Below are 14,980 nucleotides of genomic sequence, written 5' to 3'. Positions count from 1 at the left end.
GATAGATAGATAGATAGATAGATAGATAGATAGATAGATAGATAGATAGATAGATAGATAGATAGATAGATAGATAGATAGATAGATAGATAGATAGATAGATAGATAGATAGATAGATAGATAGATTAATTAATGCATAGATGGATGAATGGATAAATGGATGGATGGATGGATGGATGGATGGATGGATGGATGGATGGATGGATCGATGGATGAAGAGACAGATGGATGGATGGATGGATGGATGGATGGATGGATGGATGGATGGATGGATAGATGGCCTGATTGATAATTGACATAGGAGAATAGACAGAAAACAAATTGTGATAGATCGATCTTCATCATCTGATAACGAACACGGTATCATTTCATCATCAGTTCACACATCAATCAAAAAGAGCTTCATGTTCTGCTTCTCCTGAGGCACATACAAAGAAAAAAACCCTAGTATGATGTTTAAGAGTTCCAATTAATGATTTCGATTCCTGGCTTCTGGTCAAAAATTCTTCAATCGTTCTCATTCGAGCGTCTTCCGAGAAATCCGAACGCGTTTGTGACAGTTTCCAAGAAACCTCACGTTCACGCAAAGACTCCCTAATCTCACAGCAATTTCCATAAGAACCAGCAGGGGAACACTACAAGTCCCACAGTGCTTTGCTAAATGTCAGGCCAAATTAGTGTCTATCAGTGTCCTAAAAGCCTCAGTGGGCAATAAACGGAGTCTGAAAATAAATAAATAAACACAATAAACAGGCTCAGATACGCTCTTATGTTTCCCTTACGGCTATTAAATGTCCCTGGTGAAAGTATTTTTTTTGTTTGTTTTGTTGTTGCTTAACAAACCACTTGGAGCCGAATGAGATTTTTCCACACGTCTATTTTTATGTATTCACGCAAAATGATCCTACCTTTACTGTTCCCATCAGGACCTCTTAGCACAGTGCACTCCTCGATGACTCCGTAGGGCTCGAATAGGCGATACACGTCCTCCTCCGTCTGTTGTTTGTTAAGCATCCCAACAAACAGCTTCCTGTCTTCTGAAACAAAGAGCACGCATGGTGTGAAACACGATTCATTGTTTTCTTTTTTTTTTTTTTTTCCTTCCTCCACTTGTTCAGCAGCCCAAGTGCTGGACAGCGCTCTGCTTTCTGGACCGTAGCCACTGAGAGAAAGAGAGAAATCAGGGACTGCTTTGGTCGAACACATTTAGCTCATGGAGTGGAGTGGAGTCTTTACGGACATTGTTTTCCGAGCCAAGGCTGTTCATTTTAATTTGGGTGATAATTAGGTTCGAACCCCTGCTGAAAAAACGTGGCCAGGCCTGTGGGGTGTGTGGAGTGTGTGGAGTGTGTGGAGCGTGAGTACTACGACAATGGATAAAAAAAATTACTTCCACAAGCATGGCGTCAAATCTATAAAGCCCAGCAATGTTAATAATCTTCAATTCAAATTATACAATATAATATTGTACATATTATAGCAAAAGTTTGAGGACACCCCATCATAAGATTTGCTTTTTGAATTGAATCTACAATTTACCGCACAGAGGTTAACATCGAACACTGAATCATTTTCAGCCAATGCAATAACCTCATGCTTGCGTTTTTCTTCTCATGAAGAAAGTCGATGCCACAAATTCCTGATGAACACCTGGCTTCTGGAATATTCCAAATATTTCATATGGGTGAATTGTTCTGCTTGCAAACAGAGGTACACTATACCTATTCCTCATCTAGTCCCCAGTCACTGTTATAACAACCTCCATTCCTCTGAGATCCACACTGATTTCAATAGTAACAACGCAGGAGAAAAGAAGCTGGTTAGATAGCTAACTGACACCATCATGATTCCAAATGCGTTTCTTCATTCATCTTCAGTAACGGCTTTCACCCGGTGAGGTTTAAAGTTTTGAAAGTCTCATTACCTTCAAATCTTATAGCGAATATCAGAAAATAAAGTGCAATGAAAGATGCATGAATTTTGACACAAAATCCAAAATGACTTGTGTCTCATCTGAGACTCACCATCTCAGAGCAAATCAGATTTACTACATGCTCAAGGGCTGGTGGACACCTGAGCATAAGATCTAATTCCATATTTAGCTACCATAATAACCTTCACTCTCCACTGGGAAGATGTTACATAAGATTTTCCTGAGATTTCTTGGAGATTCCTTTATCCACTAGTGTGTTAGTAAAGTCAGGTACTGATGTATGTGAGGTGAAGAGGCCTGGGGTTCAGTCAGCATTCTAATTCATCCCTTATGTGATCAGTAGGGTAGAGAAGAAGCTCTATAGCAGGAAATGTTGATCAAGAGATGGAGCTGGCTTTGTGCACAGGCGGATTGCCATGTTGGAACAGGTTTGGGTCTCCTAGTTCAAGTAAAGGAGAAATTATATCCACTAGTGTGCCTCCTGTGTAACTGTGTAGGAACAATCTGAGAAAGAACCTCATATATGTAGAAAACCGAATGCTTTTGGTTCACATGGTGCAGTATGAAGTTTGAAACACAGACATGTTGTGAAGGCATCATCACTGAACCTCCATCATGCCCCGACGCTCCTGCAGAAGCTTTGACCATGGAAGATCTTCCCACACATGGACTGTTTATCCTCTGTGGCAGGATCAGAGGGTGCTTTTTGAAAGCAGAGGTGATGCACTGTGACATGTGTCACTGTAAATCTTTTGAGAATCAAAATCGAGAGCCATGAACCAGGAAAGAAAAGGCCAAACTGGTTCTCCTGCATGCCTCCAGGAGACACCATGAGCTTTAGGTGCTTTAGCAGATGTGTCCTTTCTGAATGGTGCCAACCCGTCCTCGGGTTCCTCCAGGACATTAACAGATGACCTATACGAATTTGACCTGGAACCTATCACACACACCTATACGAGGAGCATGGCTGGAGGTCTCAGCTGTCCTCTTTTGGAATTTTCACTGAGACTTTACTTCCGGCTGAATGGATTTAAGCAGGAATGTGTGTCTTCGCCAGAGCACCAGGAGAATGAAGATATGGAACAACATCAGCATCTCAGGAGCTGGACTTCAAGTGCAGCACGGAGGCTGAGCAATACACAATCACCATGGGAGATTCTGAGGGACTTCAGTGCTCCTGACATAAATAATAATCTTCTGTACACACACACACACACACACACACACACACACACACACACACACACACACACACACATGCTCTTGCTCTCTCTTTCTCTCTCTTAAACTTACACACACAGCCACACACACACACACACACACACACACACACACACACACACACACACACACACACACACACACACAAATGGACTCTATCTTTCTGCCTCTCCCAATCTCACATGCACTCATACACACACATACACAGACACAGACACACAGACACACACACACACACACACACACACACACACACACACACACACACACACACACACACACACACACACACACTTTCCTCTGACAGTAATAATAAATCAGTGCATATATGGAGCCCCATTTGCTGTTCAGGTTGATGTTGCTAAAGCGTTCAGCAACCAAGAGTCACTTGCTGCAGATGTTTAAAAGAATCTACAGATGAATCTACAACAGATCTACAGACGGATCTACAGACGGATCTGCAGATGCAAGTAAACATCATGTGATGGATTATTTCCAGCCAGCGTCAATTTCAGCCAACAAAATGTAATTAAGCTGCTTTTAAGAGTTGCAACCCAAACCCACCTATCTGTTTCTCGTCCATTTCATTTTGCAGTAAAAAACACACACACACACACACACACACACACACACACACACACACACACACACACACACACACACACACAGACACACACACTCAACAGCATCAATTTAGAACCCTGAGCCTGATCATCATCTCCTTCTTCTTTATTATATAATCGTCTTTATTTTATGGAGTGTTTTTTGTTCTTCAGCCTTGGTTTCACTGAGGTCCTCTTAATTTTCATCTTCTTTCTAATTGAGTCAAACTTGAATCGCTTCCTTCCTCGGTGTCCTTGACGCTGGGCACAGCCTCCACCAGCTGTGCTGCTGCATTCAAAACATTACACCCATCAAGCCTCATCAGCTTCACCTGCCACAGACCGGCTCCGTTTAATACCTCGCAAAATAAAACAGCATTACAATGAGAACAAAAAATTGCTGTGCACTGCTGCAGGAGGGATTTTACAAAAAAAAAAAAAAAAAACAGATCTTCCTTTTTTTGGGGGGTTTGTCTAAATAATAACATCCAAATATAAACATCTCACATACCTTTAGGTAATTATTACATCAAGGTGTTTGTGTCTTTATTTAATGCCTGGCTAGCTATCACAAGCTACTTTTTTTTGTTTCAACTATTTGAGATTACAGAGCGCCCCCTGGTGGTGGCGGCACCAAATTATGTTATACTGGTTTACATTCAGCACCGATGACTTTTATCATAATTTAAAGCCCTCATCCACTTACATTTATCTTATTTATACAACTGAGCAGATATGTGGGGTTAAGGGTCTTGTTCAGGGAGTGGCAGGAGTTTGTGTGGCTGAGATCTGAACCTTCGAATCCAAAGTCTAATGCCTTAACCACAAAGCTACCACCTCCTTCACCTCCCACCTCATTAGCAAGGAAGAGGAACCTTGAGAGGAAAAAAACTCCATCACAGGAACTTTATCCTCGTCTGGGTGACACCAGATATTCATTTATTATAGTCATCAACTGATTGAGACTCAAAATCTGTCTTTAAATCCACCTTCAACTTCAACTTGAATTAGGAGACCCAATCCTGTTCCAGCATGATAATGCTCCTGTGCACAAAGACAGCTCCATGAAGATCTGCTTTACATGGGTTGAATATCTGCTGCTATAGAGCTCTGACTGCACCCCAGAATGTGCTCTGAGTTAATGTTAGTGGCTGTAGTGTTATTCTGAGTCTGGCTGGTGTTTAATCAGATAATACACTGATTAAATGTTCAGATGTGGGAAAAAATCTTTTTTTCATGTTTTAATGATTTTTAATGATGTGATACTGATTAATGAGGAAACCCTCCAAGTTCTAACTACAATTATAACTTAGAAGTAAATCATGTAAATCATTAGCATGTCCTTAATGTCCTTTGACACTGATTCTGATTGGTTTATTGTATGCAAAATTTGGATCAAATTTATCTTAATGATACAAAATCTAATTATTTTGTAATATAAAGTGGTCCAAGTAAGGAACAGTGGTGAACCGGCGACAGGGTCATGGGTCTCAATGATGCACGAGGGGAGCGAAGGCTGGTCCATGTGGTCCGATACAACAGACGAGCTCCTGTAGCTCACATCACTGATGAAGTTCATTCTGTTAATGATCGACAGGAGACGACTGTTTTAGCAGCAAAAGGGGGACCAACACAATATTATTCAGGTGGTGATAATGTTATGTCTGATCAGTGGCCAAAATGTTATTCCTGGTCAGTTTATTTGCAGCTTAAACACAAAATCTGTTAATGTGATCGCTTCAAATATGTTTCATCCATGCTTTATAGATGTTTGGTGTTTGCCTAGAACATGTGAACAATTTGATCTGTGATGCTTTAAAAAATACGTGTTGAGGATAAGGTTTTATTTTAGCTTTGAGTTAAGCATGTGCAAGCAAAAGACAGAGACTTCTCTCTCTCTCTCTCTCTCTCTCTCTCTCTCTCTCTCTCTCTCTCTATCAATTTATTTCTCTATCTATCTCTTTCTCTATTTTCTATTTTCAGGGGTTTATTAAGTAAATATGCATTTGGCTGTATTTCAGGAAATAAAGCTGTTTTGTTGATGTGAAAGCCTTCAGGGAGGTTGGAGTCTCTAAATTGCCCCCTGAGTTCTGTACATAGTGCATTAACTACAATCCCTATAGGATGGAAATGTCTAATAAACGACTGCATCATGTTTTCCCAAATACGCCCGATATTCCACAAACCCTGTCCATTTTACGACCTGACACTGTCATGGCTATGTTGGACAGTTCCCCTCCAGGCCACCAGAGGGCAACCATTATCATGACATTCTGGTTGCCTGGAGGGGAAAAGTACACAAGATAGTATCATATCACAAAGGGAATGGAGGAAGTGGAATAGAGGGACACTTAAAAAAAACGAATAATAATTCAAAGTATTTGTGATCCGAATGCAGAGTTATCGCTCACATTTACATTATTGTTTGTTGATTATTTTATTTACAGCATTTGAGTTGAATTGCGTTGATGTCTTTTTTTTATATATTCAGAAAAAAAGTTTACCTTTCTGTTCAGGCCACACCCACTTTCCCTATAATGCCTTGTATATACACCAAACTGGAAAGGTTCACAATTTTTGATTCAAAGGGTTTTTGAGAGTTGCTTTGATTTGCATTACAATCTTGGATGGCGTAGATTAGACAAGGCACATTATGTTTTGAGGTGCATTGTGGGATGCCATTAGAAGCCGAAACCCGTCCTGGAATCGCTTGCTAATAAAGTGTCCTAGGATCAATTGGGCATTCGGACACACTCGAAAAAAAAAACGTCTGAGAAACCTCAATTAGTTTCCTACACATGGAGCATGGTGTCAATCTGATATCTGATATATGCCAGGCTGGGTATCTTTTTTTTTTTAAAGCCATACGAGAGCGAAGGACAACAAGCCTTTAGCGGCTTCCGCCTCGAACAGCTTCAGGGGACCGGAAAAGAAACACTATTACTCTAATAGCGAGCTCTCAGGCAAGTGGAGAGCCACTCTTCATCAGCTGTCAGAGTCCGAGGCGTAAATCCGGCGGATGTATGAAAAAAAATATTAGCATTTTGATGCAGGAGGACAACACGAGCTGACAGATATTAGGTAGCGTTCAGCTGCAAAATGGGCAAAGTGACAAATTGCGGGAGCTTCGCGCTGGCAGGAGATAAAACAACGGCGTCGCGCGAGCGTAACGCGCAGAGTTTGTCGTCTCCTGCCAGCATTGTGTCTGCTTTTAGTCCAATTAAAATAAACACAACGTGTAGACCTCCATCATGTAGCTATGCATAAACAAACAGACAGTCAGGGTGATAGTAATTAACCTATAGCAACACTGAAAAGAGCTTAATCCAATTTATTACAAGCCCCGATCGTGTAGCAGTACAAGAACTAATGAAGTACACTCATCCACTCTGACCTCCGTGTTTATACTTCCTCAGTTTCAACACCACGTCTCAACACTCCTTTGGCTGCACTTCCTTTGAATTTCTCCTTCTTTCTCTATCTGTTGTTCTCCTTTTCCTTAAAATCGTATTCGAATCCAGAACCTGGAGATTCACTATATGACAAGCCACATATACTTCTTCAAACTGTTACTACAAATTTGGAGAACCAAGAATGTTCCTGTGCACCAAGACAGCTCTTGGTGCACAGATAAGTTTTACTTGAGCTCTAAGCCTATTGAACAAGATGAATGTGAACGCTGACTGCACCCCAGACCTCCTCACTTTCTTACCTACATCTAACTTTACTAACACCCTTGTGGCTGAAGGAATCTCCACAAAATCTAGGAGAACATCTTCCCAGAAAAGTGGATGTTATTCTAAGATAAAATGAGAACTAAGTTTGGAATAGTATGTTTAGGAAGAACATATCAATCTTATGGTCAGGTGTCCATATATGAGGTGGTATCGTTAGAAGACTCGCACTGTTTACCAGAAAGTACTTTATTTATGTTTCCACACTGTCACCTTCAAAATAGTCCACTTACACTGCAATACAGTGCTCCCAGGGTTCTTCTGGAACATGTCCTACAAGTCAAGCACCTTCTGGGATTTTCGCCGTATCTCTGCAACGGTGTTAAAATGTCGAGCTGGATCTTCATCTTCTGGAAGAGGGTGAAATCTGCAGGATAGGGTGAGTAGGGTGGGTGCGGAATGAGATCATGTGGATCACTCTCCAATGATCATCATGCACAAACTGCCAAATGGTTTCGACATGTTTGGTAGTGGAGCTAGTTGAAGGTCTTCCTGACCTCTCATCGACTTCCAGTGACGTTCTTCGGGTCTTGCAGCAAGTGCACCGCTTGAAACATCGTAGAATTTCACGCAAAATTTCACGTTGGTTCGACCTTGTTGTTGTAGACGTGATAACGCACATGGGTCAGAACAGCAACAGTTACACCATTAGTCTCGAAACCGTTTGATATCACCTCGTATGGGTTGGAGTAAAAGATCTCCTGCAATAGAGCTCCATCTCTATACAACATGATGAATGTAAACGCTGACTGCACCCCAGGCCTCCTCACTTTCTCACCTACATCAGTACCTGACTTTACCAACACCCTTGTGGCTGAATGAATCTCCAAGCACAAATATACACAAAAATCTAGTGGAACATCTCCCCAGAGGATTGAAGGTTATTATAAAATGAAATATTAGAGAAAATGTAGAATGGGATGTTCAAAAAGAGCATATCAATCTTATGGTCAGGTGGCCACATAGTATAGTTTTGTGCATATTAAATAAAAAGAGATTTAATCTGTGAATTCTCAGGTCATGTGAGAACCTCACTGCTCCTAATGGCTCAAAGCCGTTCTGTGTTAATAGATCTGGGGGGGGGTTATTTTGTTTTTTTGTGCGTCCTGCTAAAAATCGTGCCTCCGCTGTTTGTCAATACGAGGCTCCTTAAATGGACAAACAGGGAGCAGTCATTGCTCTGCCTAATGGCCAAGTTTCATCATCATCCTTTTGAGCTGTACTTTTTACAGTCAGTCACCATCCAGAAGCGCCTTGATACGAATACCGCAACTCATCCATCACCAAGCAAGCAGTCTACTGGGATGCATCAGAGTCCAAGTGATTTCACACACACTCACTCACACACACACACACACACACACACACACACACACACACATATATATACACATCACACACCCACACACAAGCCTGCCAAACATTTCATCCAAACTGTGCAATGCTCCGTGCTGTAGCAACCATTGCATCATCTTGCACCAGGGTTTCGGAAAAAGAGCGAAAAAAAGAAATCACACACAGATCACTCTCGGCAAGTGGCGCAGACGTTCCTCCACCGCTCGATCCGACCAGGTAAAAAGAAAAGAAAATCACAGCCCGGTTTCTCTCTGAAAAGACGCCTGACATGGAAATTTCTCAAGCTTTTCGCATCAACACGTACTTCACCGCTCACGTTTTTTTTTGTTTTTTTTTCTTACTATTCCCCAGCCGGTCCACTCCCTGCTGCACCATCGGTCATGTGACCAGAGGCGGCTCCAGCACCTCGAATAAACAACAAACGTCACAATAAACTCAATGGGGGAATAAAAGGAGGTGAAATTGAAAAAAAAAAAAACGTTTTATCTCTGCCCTACTTCACTAGGGATTTACACTAAATGCCATAACAGGTGTGAAATATGACTAAGGCTTCGACGTAGTGCGGTACGGCCCGTCCTGTAAATCTCCATCCTGTCACGTGATGTTTGTATGAGTGCTGTATAAACATTTACGCTACTGCAATAACTATTTATTATCCATTGTCTGCCTTCAGGCTACCGCTGATGTTGGGGGCTTGTTATCAGTTCTCATGTGTGGATTTCTTTTTTTGTTTTTCCGTATCGTCAATAATTCCGATTTCCTAATAAGTCCACAGATCCAGAATCATAGGCATTGATCAGAGCGTCTGTATCCAAAACACACGTCTCTACTTGTTTCTTTGTGCTATTTTTCTTTCCATTTATTCCATTTCACGTTTTCAGAATGTTTTTTTGTGTTGCGAAAATTGCGAAAGCCAGAAAAGCGACTATATGATGAAAATAGGAAAACATTCTTCATAATAGCAACAACCCATTTGTATCTTCTTCTTAAACATTCCATTCCACATTTAGTCCCCATTTCCTCTCATAATAACCTTCACTCTTCTGGGAAAATGTTCCTCCAGGTTCAGTCACAACGGTGCAGCTGCATAGCAGAAGATCTTCCACACTCTTTCAAGCCATGTAAATGAGATCTTCATGCAGTAGGCTTTGTGCACAGGAGCATTGTCATGCTGGAACAGGTTTGGGTTTCCTAGTTCAAGCTAAGGGAAACTTCAGGCAACTGCAAACCAGTGTCATCCTATACAATTGATTGGAGAACAACCACATATGTCTGGAAAAGCCAGATGTCCAGATACTTTTGTCTATAAAGTGTATGTTACAAAAAAGAAGTGAGTGTAAGAAGCTGCAGGAACTGTACATCAGTTCGTTCATTCTTGGTACCTGCCTGCTCAAAGTCACAGCGGTTTACTTTTCTCCAGTAGATACTTTTGTAAAACTCGATTTGTTGGAAAATGTATCAGACATCAAGGAGCAAAAATAACTGGACGCCAAAGAGAATTATGACCTTGCGTGATAATTAAAGGATAAAAAAACGTCCCAACCAGACTTCGAACGTGATCAGACCCACTCCAGGCTTAAAGCTGAATACAGATACTATATCTGAAGCCCTGAACAGATCCAGATGCAGATTGCTTCTGCAGAGAGTTTTGCTCGCTTTACAACATTCTCATCAATCGCTTTATTTTAAAGTCCAGAGAGACACGAAATTGGAGCAGCTTCAAGAAGAATGAGGCAAGAACGAGGCTGGTGCTGAAGATGAAAGCGTCCAAGCCTGTATTTTTTTTAAAAAAAAGGAAAAAAAAACAAGACCGTAGGCTATATGTTTGAAAGCTGTTCGGTTTCAGCATGTGGGAGAAAACTAGTTTGTTGGCGGGTTAGACAAAAAAATTCTAGAAAGCCAGTCAAGATACCAGAAATTCGAACCTTCTGAAAGAGAGACTAGTATACTATGTAACTTATGACCTTGGACCCAAGTGGCCACAATTTACTGTACTGTGGAATGATAATCCATATTCAGTCATCTGGCTTTAAGTTCAGTCAGTGTTCACAACCTTTACTCCAAGCATTCCATTCTTCATAGTTATGTATGAAGGAAAAACTCCCAAAAGCGATATTTCTATACACATAGTTCCATAAATACATAAATACATATATGTAAGGTGATGATCCAGGTGTAGGTGTGAGGTGTTCCAGGATGTTAGTGTAGATGTAGAGATGAAGAAGGTCCTGAGGTTATACCATGGTCACTTCCCAACATCGAGGAGTTCAAGCTGTTATTGATGTTTGCAGATTAAAACTGGATTAAAATTATGCATTTTATATGCGACTCGTTACATCTACAATTCTGCTGCTCCGAATCACACATCGAGATAAAGTCGTGCCAGAAGATCAATAATGAAGCTGTTGGAGTAACTCCTGGTGCTGTTTTGCGTTTTGGTTCCCATTTGAACTTTTTCTTTTCTTTATCAAGTTCATCTTGTGCCTCGTGCTGTGTATGAAAATCTCCATATTCACCATAGAAGTTCCACCACATGCAAAACTCCTCCATAGAACTCAGTGATTTCATTAGGAAACATGTACAATATCTGTGGATGGAACTGGAACTGGATGTTACTTTGGTTACAGGTGTTTATAAGCAGTGAATTCATTTAGATTCAACTGACAAACGCAAACTATCAACACTCTGAACTCAAACCTGAACTTCCAGCCAATCACAATCCACTATTCACACCTGAACCTCTTTCAGCCAATCACAATCCACTATTCACACCTGAACTCCTTCCAGCCAATCACAATCCACTATTCACACCTGAACTCCTTCCAGCCAATCACAATCCACTATTCACACCTGAACTCCTTCCAGCCAATCACAATCCACTATTCACACCTAAACTCCTTCCAGCCAATCACAATCCACTATTCACACCTGAACTCCTTCCAGCCAATCACAATCCACTATTCACACCTGAACTCCTTCCAGCCAATCACAATCCACTATTCACACCTGAACTCCTTCCAGCCAATCACAATCCACTATTCACACCTAAACTCCTTCCAGCCAATCACAATCCAATATTCACACCTGAACTCCTTCCAGCCAATCACAATCCACTATTCACACCTGAACTCCTTCCAGCCAATCACAATCCACTATTCACACCTGAACTCCTTCCAGCCAATCACAATCCACTATTCACACCTAAACTCCATCCAGCCAATCACAATCCAATATTCACACCTGAACTCCTTCCAGCCAATCACAATCCACTACTCACACCTGAACTCCTTCCAGCCAATCACAATCCACTATTCACACCTGAACTCCTTCCAGCCAATCACAATCCACTATTCACACCTGAACTCCTTCCAGCCAATCACAATCCACTATTAATATAAATGACAGTAAATCTGATATTCCTGAGATTATGCCTCATACCATTGAAAATCCCAGGAGCCTAAAACACAAGTGCTGCATGTTGATCAAATCTTCTCTCGTCTTCTCTAAGCCTGCTTCAGTCTTCTGGAAGATCCTGTGCTGCAGCGATATTGCAGGTTAAGCGAGATGTCCATCATTCCGAAAAACACACAGCCTTGTTTTTTCCATATAGCTGATTTAACACCGATGTACACCGACAACTCAGCAAAAACCGGGAGCTTTTTTAAAACGTCACCACTTTATCATCATTCCAAATCATCACAAACGGTGAAAAGTTGCGTCTTAGTTTTCTTGGCATTGTTATAGAACCTCCCCCCAGATGCCTGCTCGATTTGCGTTTGACAGGAACACCTGTGCTTCTGTGCGCTTATTGGAGTTATCGCCTTCGTCTGCGTCGATTTATTATTTTTTTTGTTGTTGTTCCAGCAGAGCATCGTTTCTTGTTAGTGTCCCTTGACAAATAGAAAGAAAGGGAAGAAAAAAAAACGTATCGATTCCAAAAATTGATTGGTACAAATAATAACGACGTGACTGAAAGCTTCACGTACGTATGCGTCATTATGCATAACATAAACTTGAGTTCATTACAGCTTTTATACATCCGAAGGAAACAGACAGCAATAAAAACATTCTTTTAAATACACGATACGACCAATAGTTTGTAAAAACCTGAGCAGTGAAAATCCCGTTCCACATTTAGTATTCATTTGCTGTTATAATAACTTCCACTCTTCTGGGAAGATGTTCTACTAGATTTTGTGGAGATTCCTTAAGCTAGTTGTTAGTAAAGTCAGATACTGATGTGGGTGAGAAAGTGAGGAGGTTTCTGGGGTGCAGGCAGAGTTCACATTCATCAAGGTCAAAAGGGTTGGAGCTCTATAGCAGGAGATCTTCCACTCCAACCCATGTGAAGCAGATCTTCATGCACAGGAGCATTGTCATACTGGATCAAGTTTTGGTATCCAAATTCAGGCAGAATGAAAATGTACTACTTTGCTACAGCATCTAAAGACGCCCGATACAAACTGTGTGCCTCCAACTTTGTGGTAACAGTTTAAAGAAGAACCACATAAAGGTGGAAAAGTTGGGTGTCCTAATACTTTTGATCAAATGCTGTATGTATATACTAGTAGCATGTATTATAATCAGTTACAACACGGGTCTGATCTCACATCTAATCTAGTTTTTACTTCCTTTTTACTACACACTTTTACTACACACACACTCACACACACACACACACACACACACACACACACACACACACACACACACACACACACACACACACACACACACACACACAGAAATACTAATACAGGAGTCTAGAAGGGTCTGTTTGTTCCTTCTTGCCGATGAACGCTTCAGCTCAGAGATTACGCTTCCCTGGCAGTTTCCTTTTTTTTTTTTTTCTAACGCTTATTAAAAATGGATTAGAGAGAGCAGGAAGGAAGAGAACGAGAGAGGGAGGGAGAGAGAGCGAGAGAGAGAGAGAGAGAGAGAGAGAGAGAGAGGAAGAGAGAGAGAGAGAGAGAGAGAGAGAGAGAGAGAGAGAGAGAGAGAGAGAGAGAGAGAGAGAGAGAGAGGAAGAGAGAGAGAGAGAGAGAGATAGAGGAAGAGAGAGAGAGAGAGAGAGAGAGAGAGAGAGAGAGAGAGGAAGAGAGAGAGAGAGAGAGAGAGAGAGAGAGAGGGAGAGAGAGAGAGAGAGAGAGAGAGAGAGAGAGAGAGAGAGAGAGAGAGAGAGAGAGAAGACTCATTCCCTCCTTATCCCAGGCTTCATCTGTGAGCTTCGACAGGCCCATTTGTTTTCATTTACAGGATGTTTTGTTCGATATCTAATGAAATACTGTAACTATCTATATATCGAACAAACCGTCAGCCGTGATGTCTGTAATTGGTCACCGGCTGTCATTTCACTCCACAGCTTTCCTGTTTTACCCCCTCTGTGGTTGTTTGATTACATTTGTGCTGTGTGTAATAACAGAGGCAAATGCCTCCTAATAACACCCCCCCCCCACCCCCAACGCCTGCTCAAGATATATACTGAGGGGAAAATAACGTTCTCCCGGACTCTCCAGGACACCTCTTTATAAATATTAGAGCTGTCAATCAATTAAAATATTTCATCGCGATTGTCATGAGTTAACTCGTGATTAATCACACTTTTCTATCTGTTCTAAATGAACCTTAAATTAATACTCTGCAAGTTTTTACTCTAATAAACATGCGCATGGCCAAATATTGATGCTTTATGCAAATGTATGTTTATTATTAGTGAAACCAAATTCAGGAGCATGAAGACTAAATACTCTTGTCAATGTTTTAAAGTAATGATGTTTTTTTTTAAATTACATAAATGATCAGAACAACAAACGGAACTTTTGCCATGTTTCCACACGGACCGTTTTAATTGCCACATGTGCGTGTCGCGATGGATTTCGGTGCTGATTTGTGACTTGGCGCATAAAATAAATTTACAGTAATAACATTTTTTTAATATCGTAGTAATGAAAGGACATTGTGAATAAATGTGTGTTTGGTAATTTCGGTAATTTCTGCCCTTTTATTTTTATTAATTGATATTTGTAATAAAAATTATTAAATTATTAAAATTTGTGCCGTTAGGATAAATTTTCATTAACGTTATTAATGCATTAATTTTAACAGCCCTAATATATATATATATACGATATGA

At 40.9% G+C, this 14,980-nt stretch overlaps 1 protein-coding gene across 7 annotated transcripts in view; it reads right to left on the bottom strand.

Annotated features, from left to right (window-relative positions):
- The window catches only part of celf5a (cugbp, Elav-like family member 5a), a 194,291-nt gene that overhangs the window by 31,682 nt on the left and 147,629 nt on the right, over nt 1-14,980 (bottom strand). For 4 of the 7 annotated variants that reach the window (XM_083559233.1, XM_083559235.1, XM_083559237.1 and 1 more), the window contains exon 4: nt 910-1,038. In XM_083559233.1, coding sequence (XP_083415359.1) covers nt 910-1,038 — 129 coding nt within the window. The remainder of the gene's footprint in view (nt 1-909; nt 1,039-14,980) is intronic. The other 3 variants (XM_083559234.1, XM_083559236.1, XM_083559239.1) reach the window with 1 other exon arrangement.

The sequence above is a fragment of the Silurus aristotelis genome (genome assembly GCF_946808225.1).
Source record: "Silurus aristotelis genome assembly, chromosome: 13".
NCBI classification, from domain to species: Eukaryota; Metazoa; Chordata; class Actinopteri; order Siluriformes; family Siluridae; genus Silurus; species Silurus aristotelis.
This window is presented reverse-complemented; position numbering and strand designations above follow the sequence as displayed.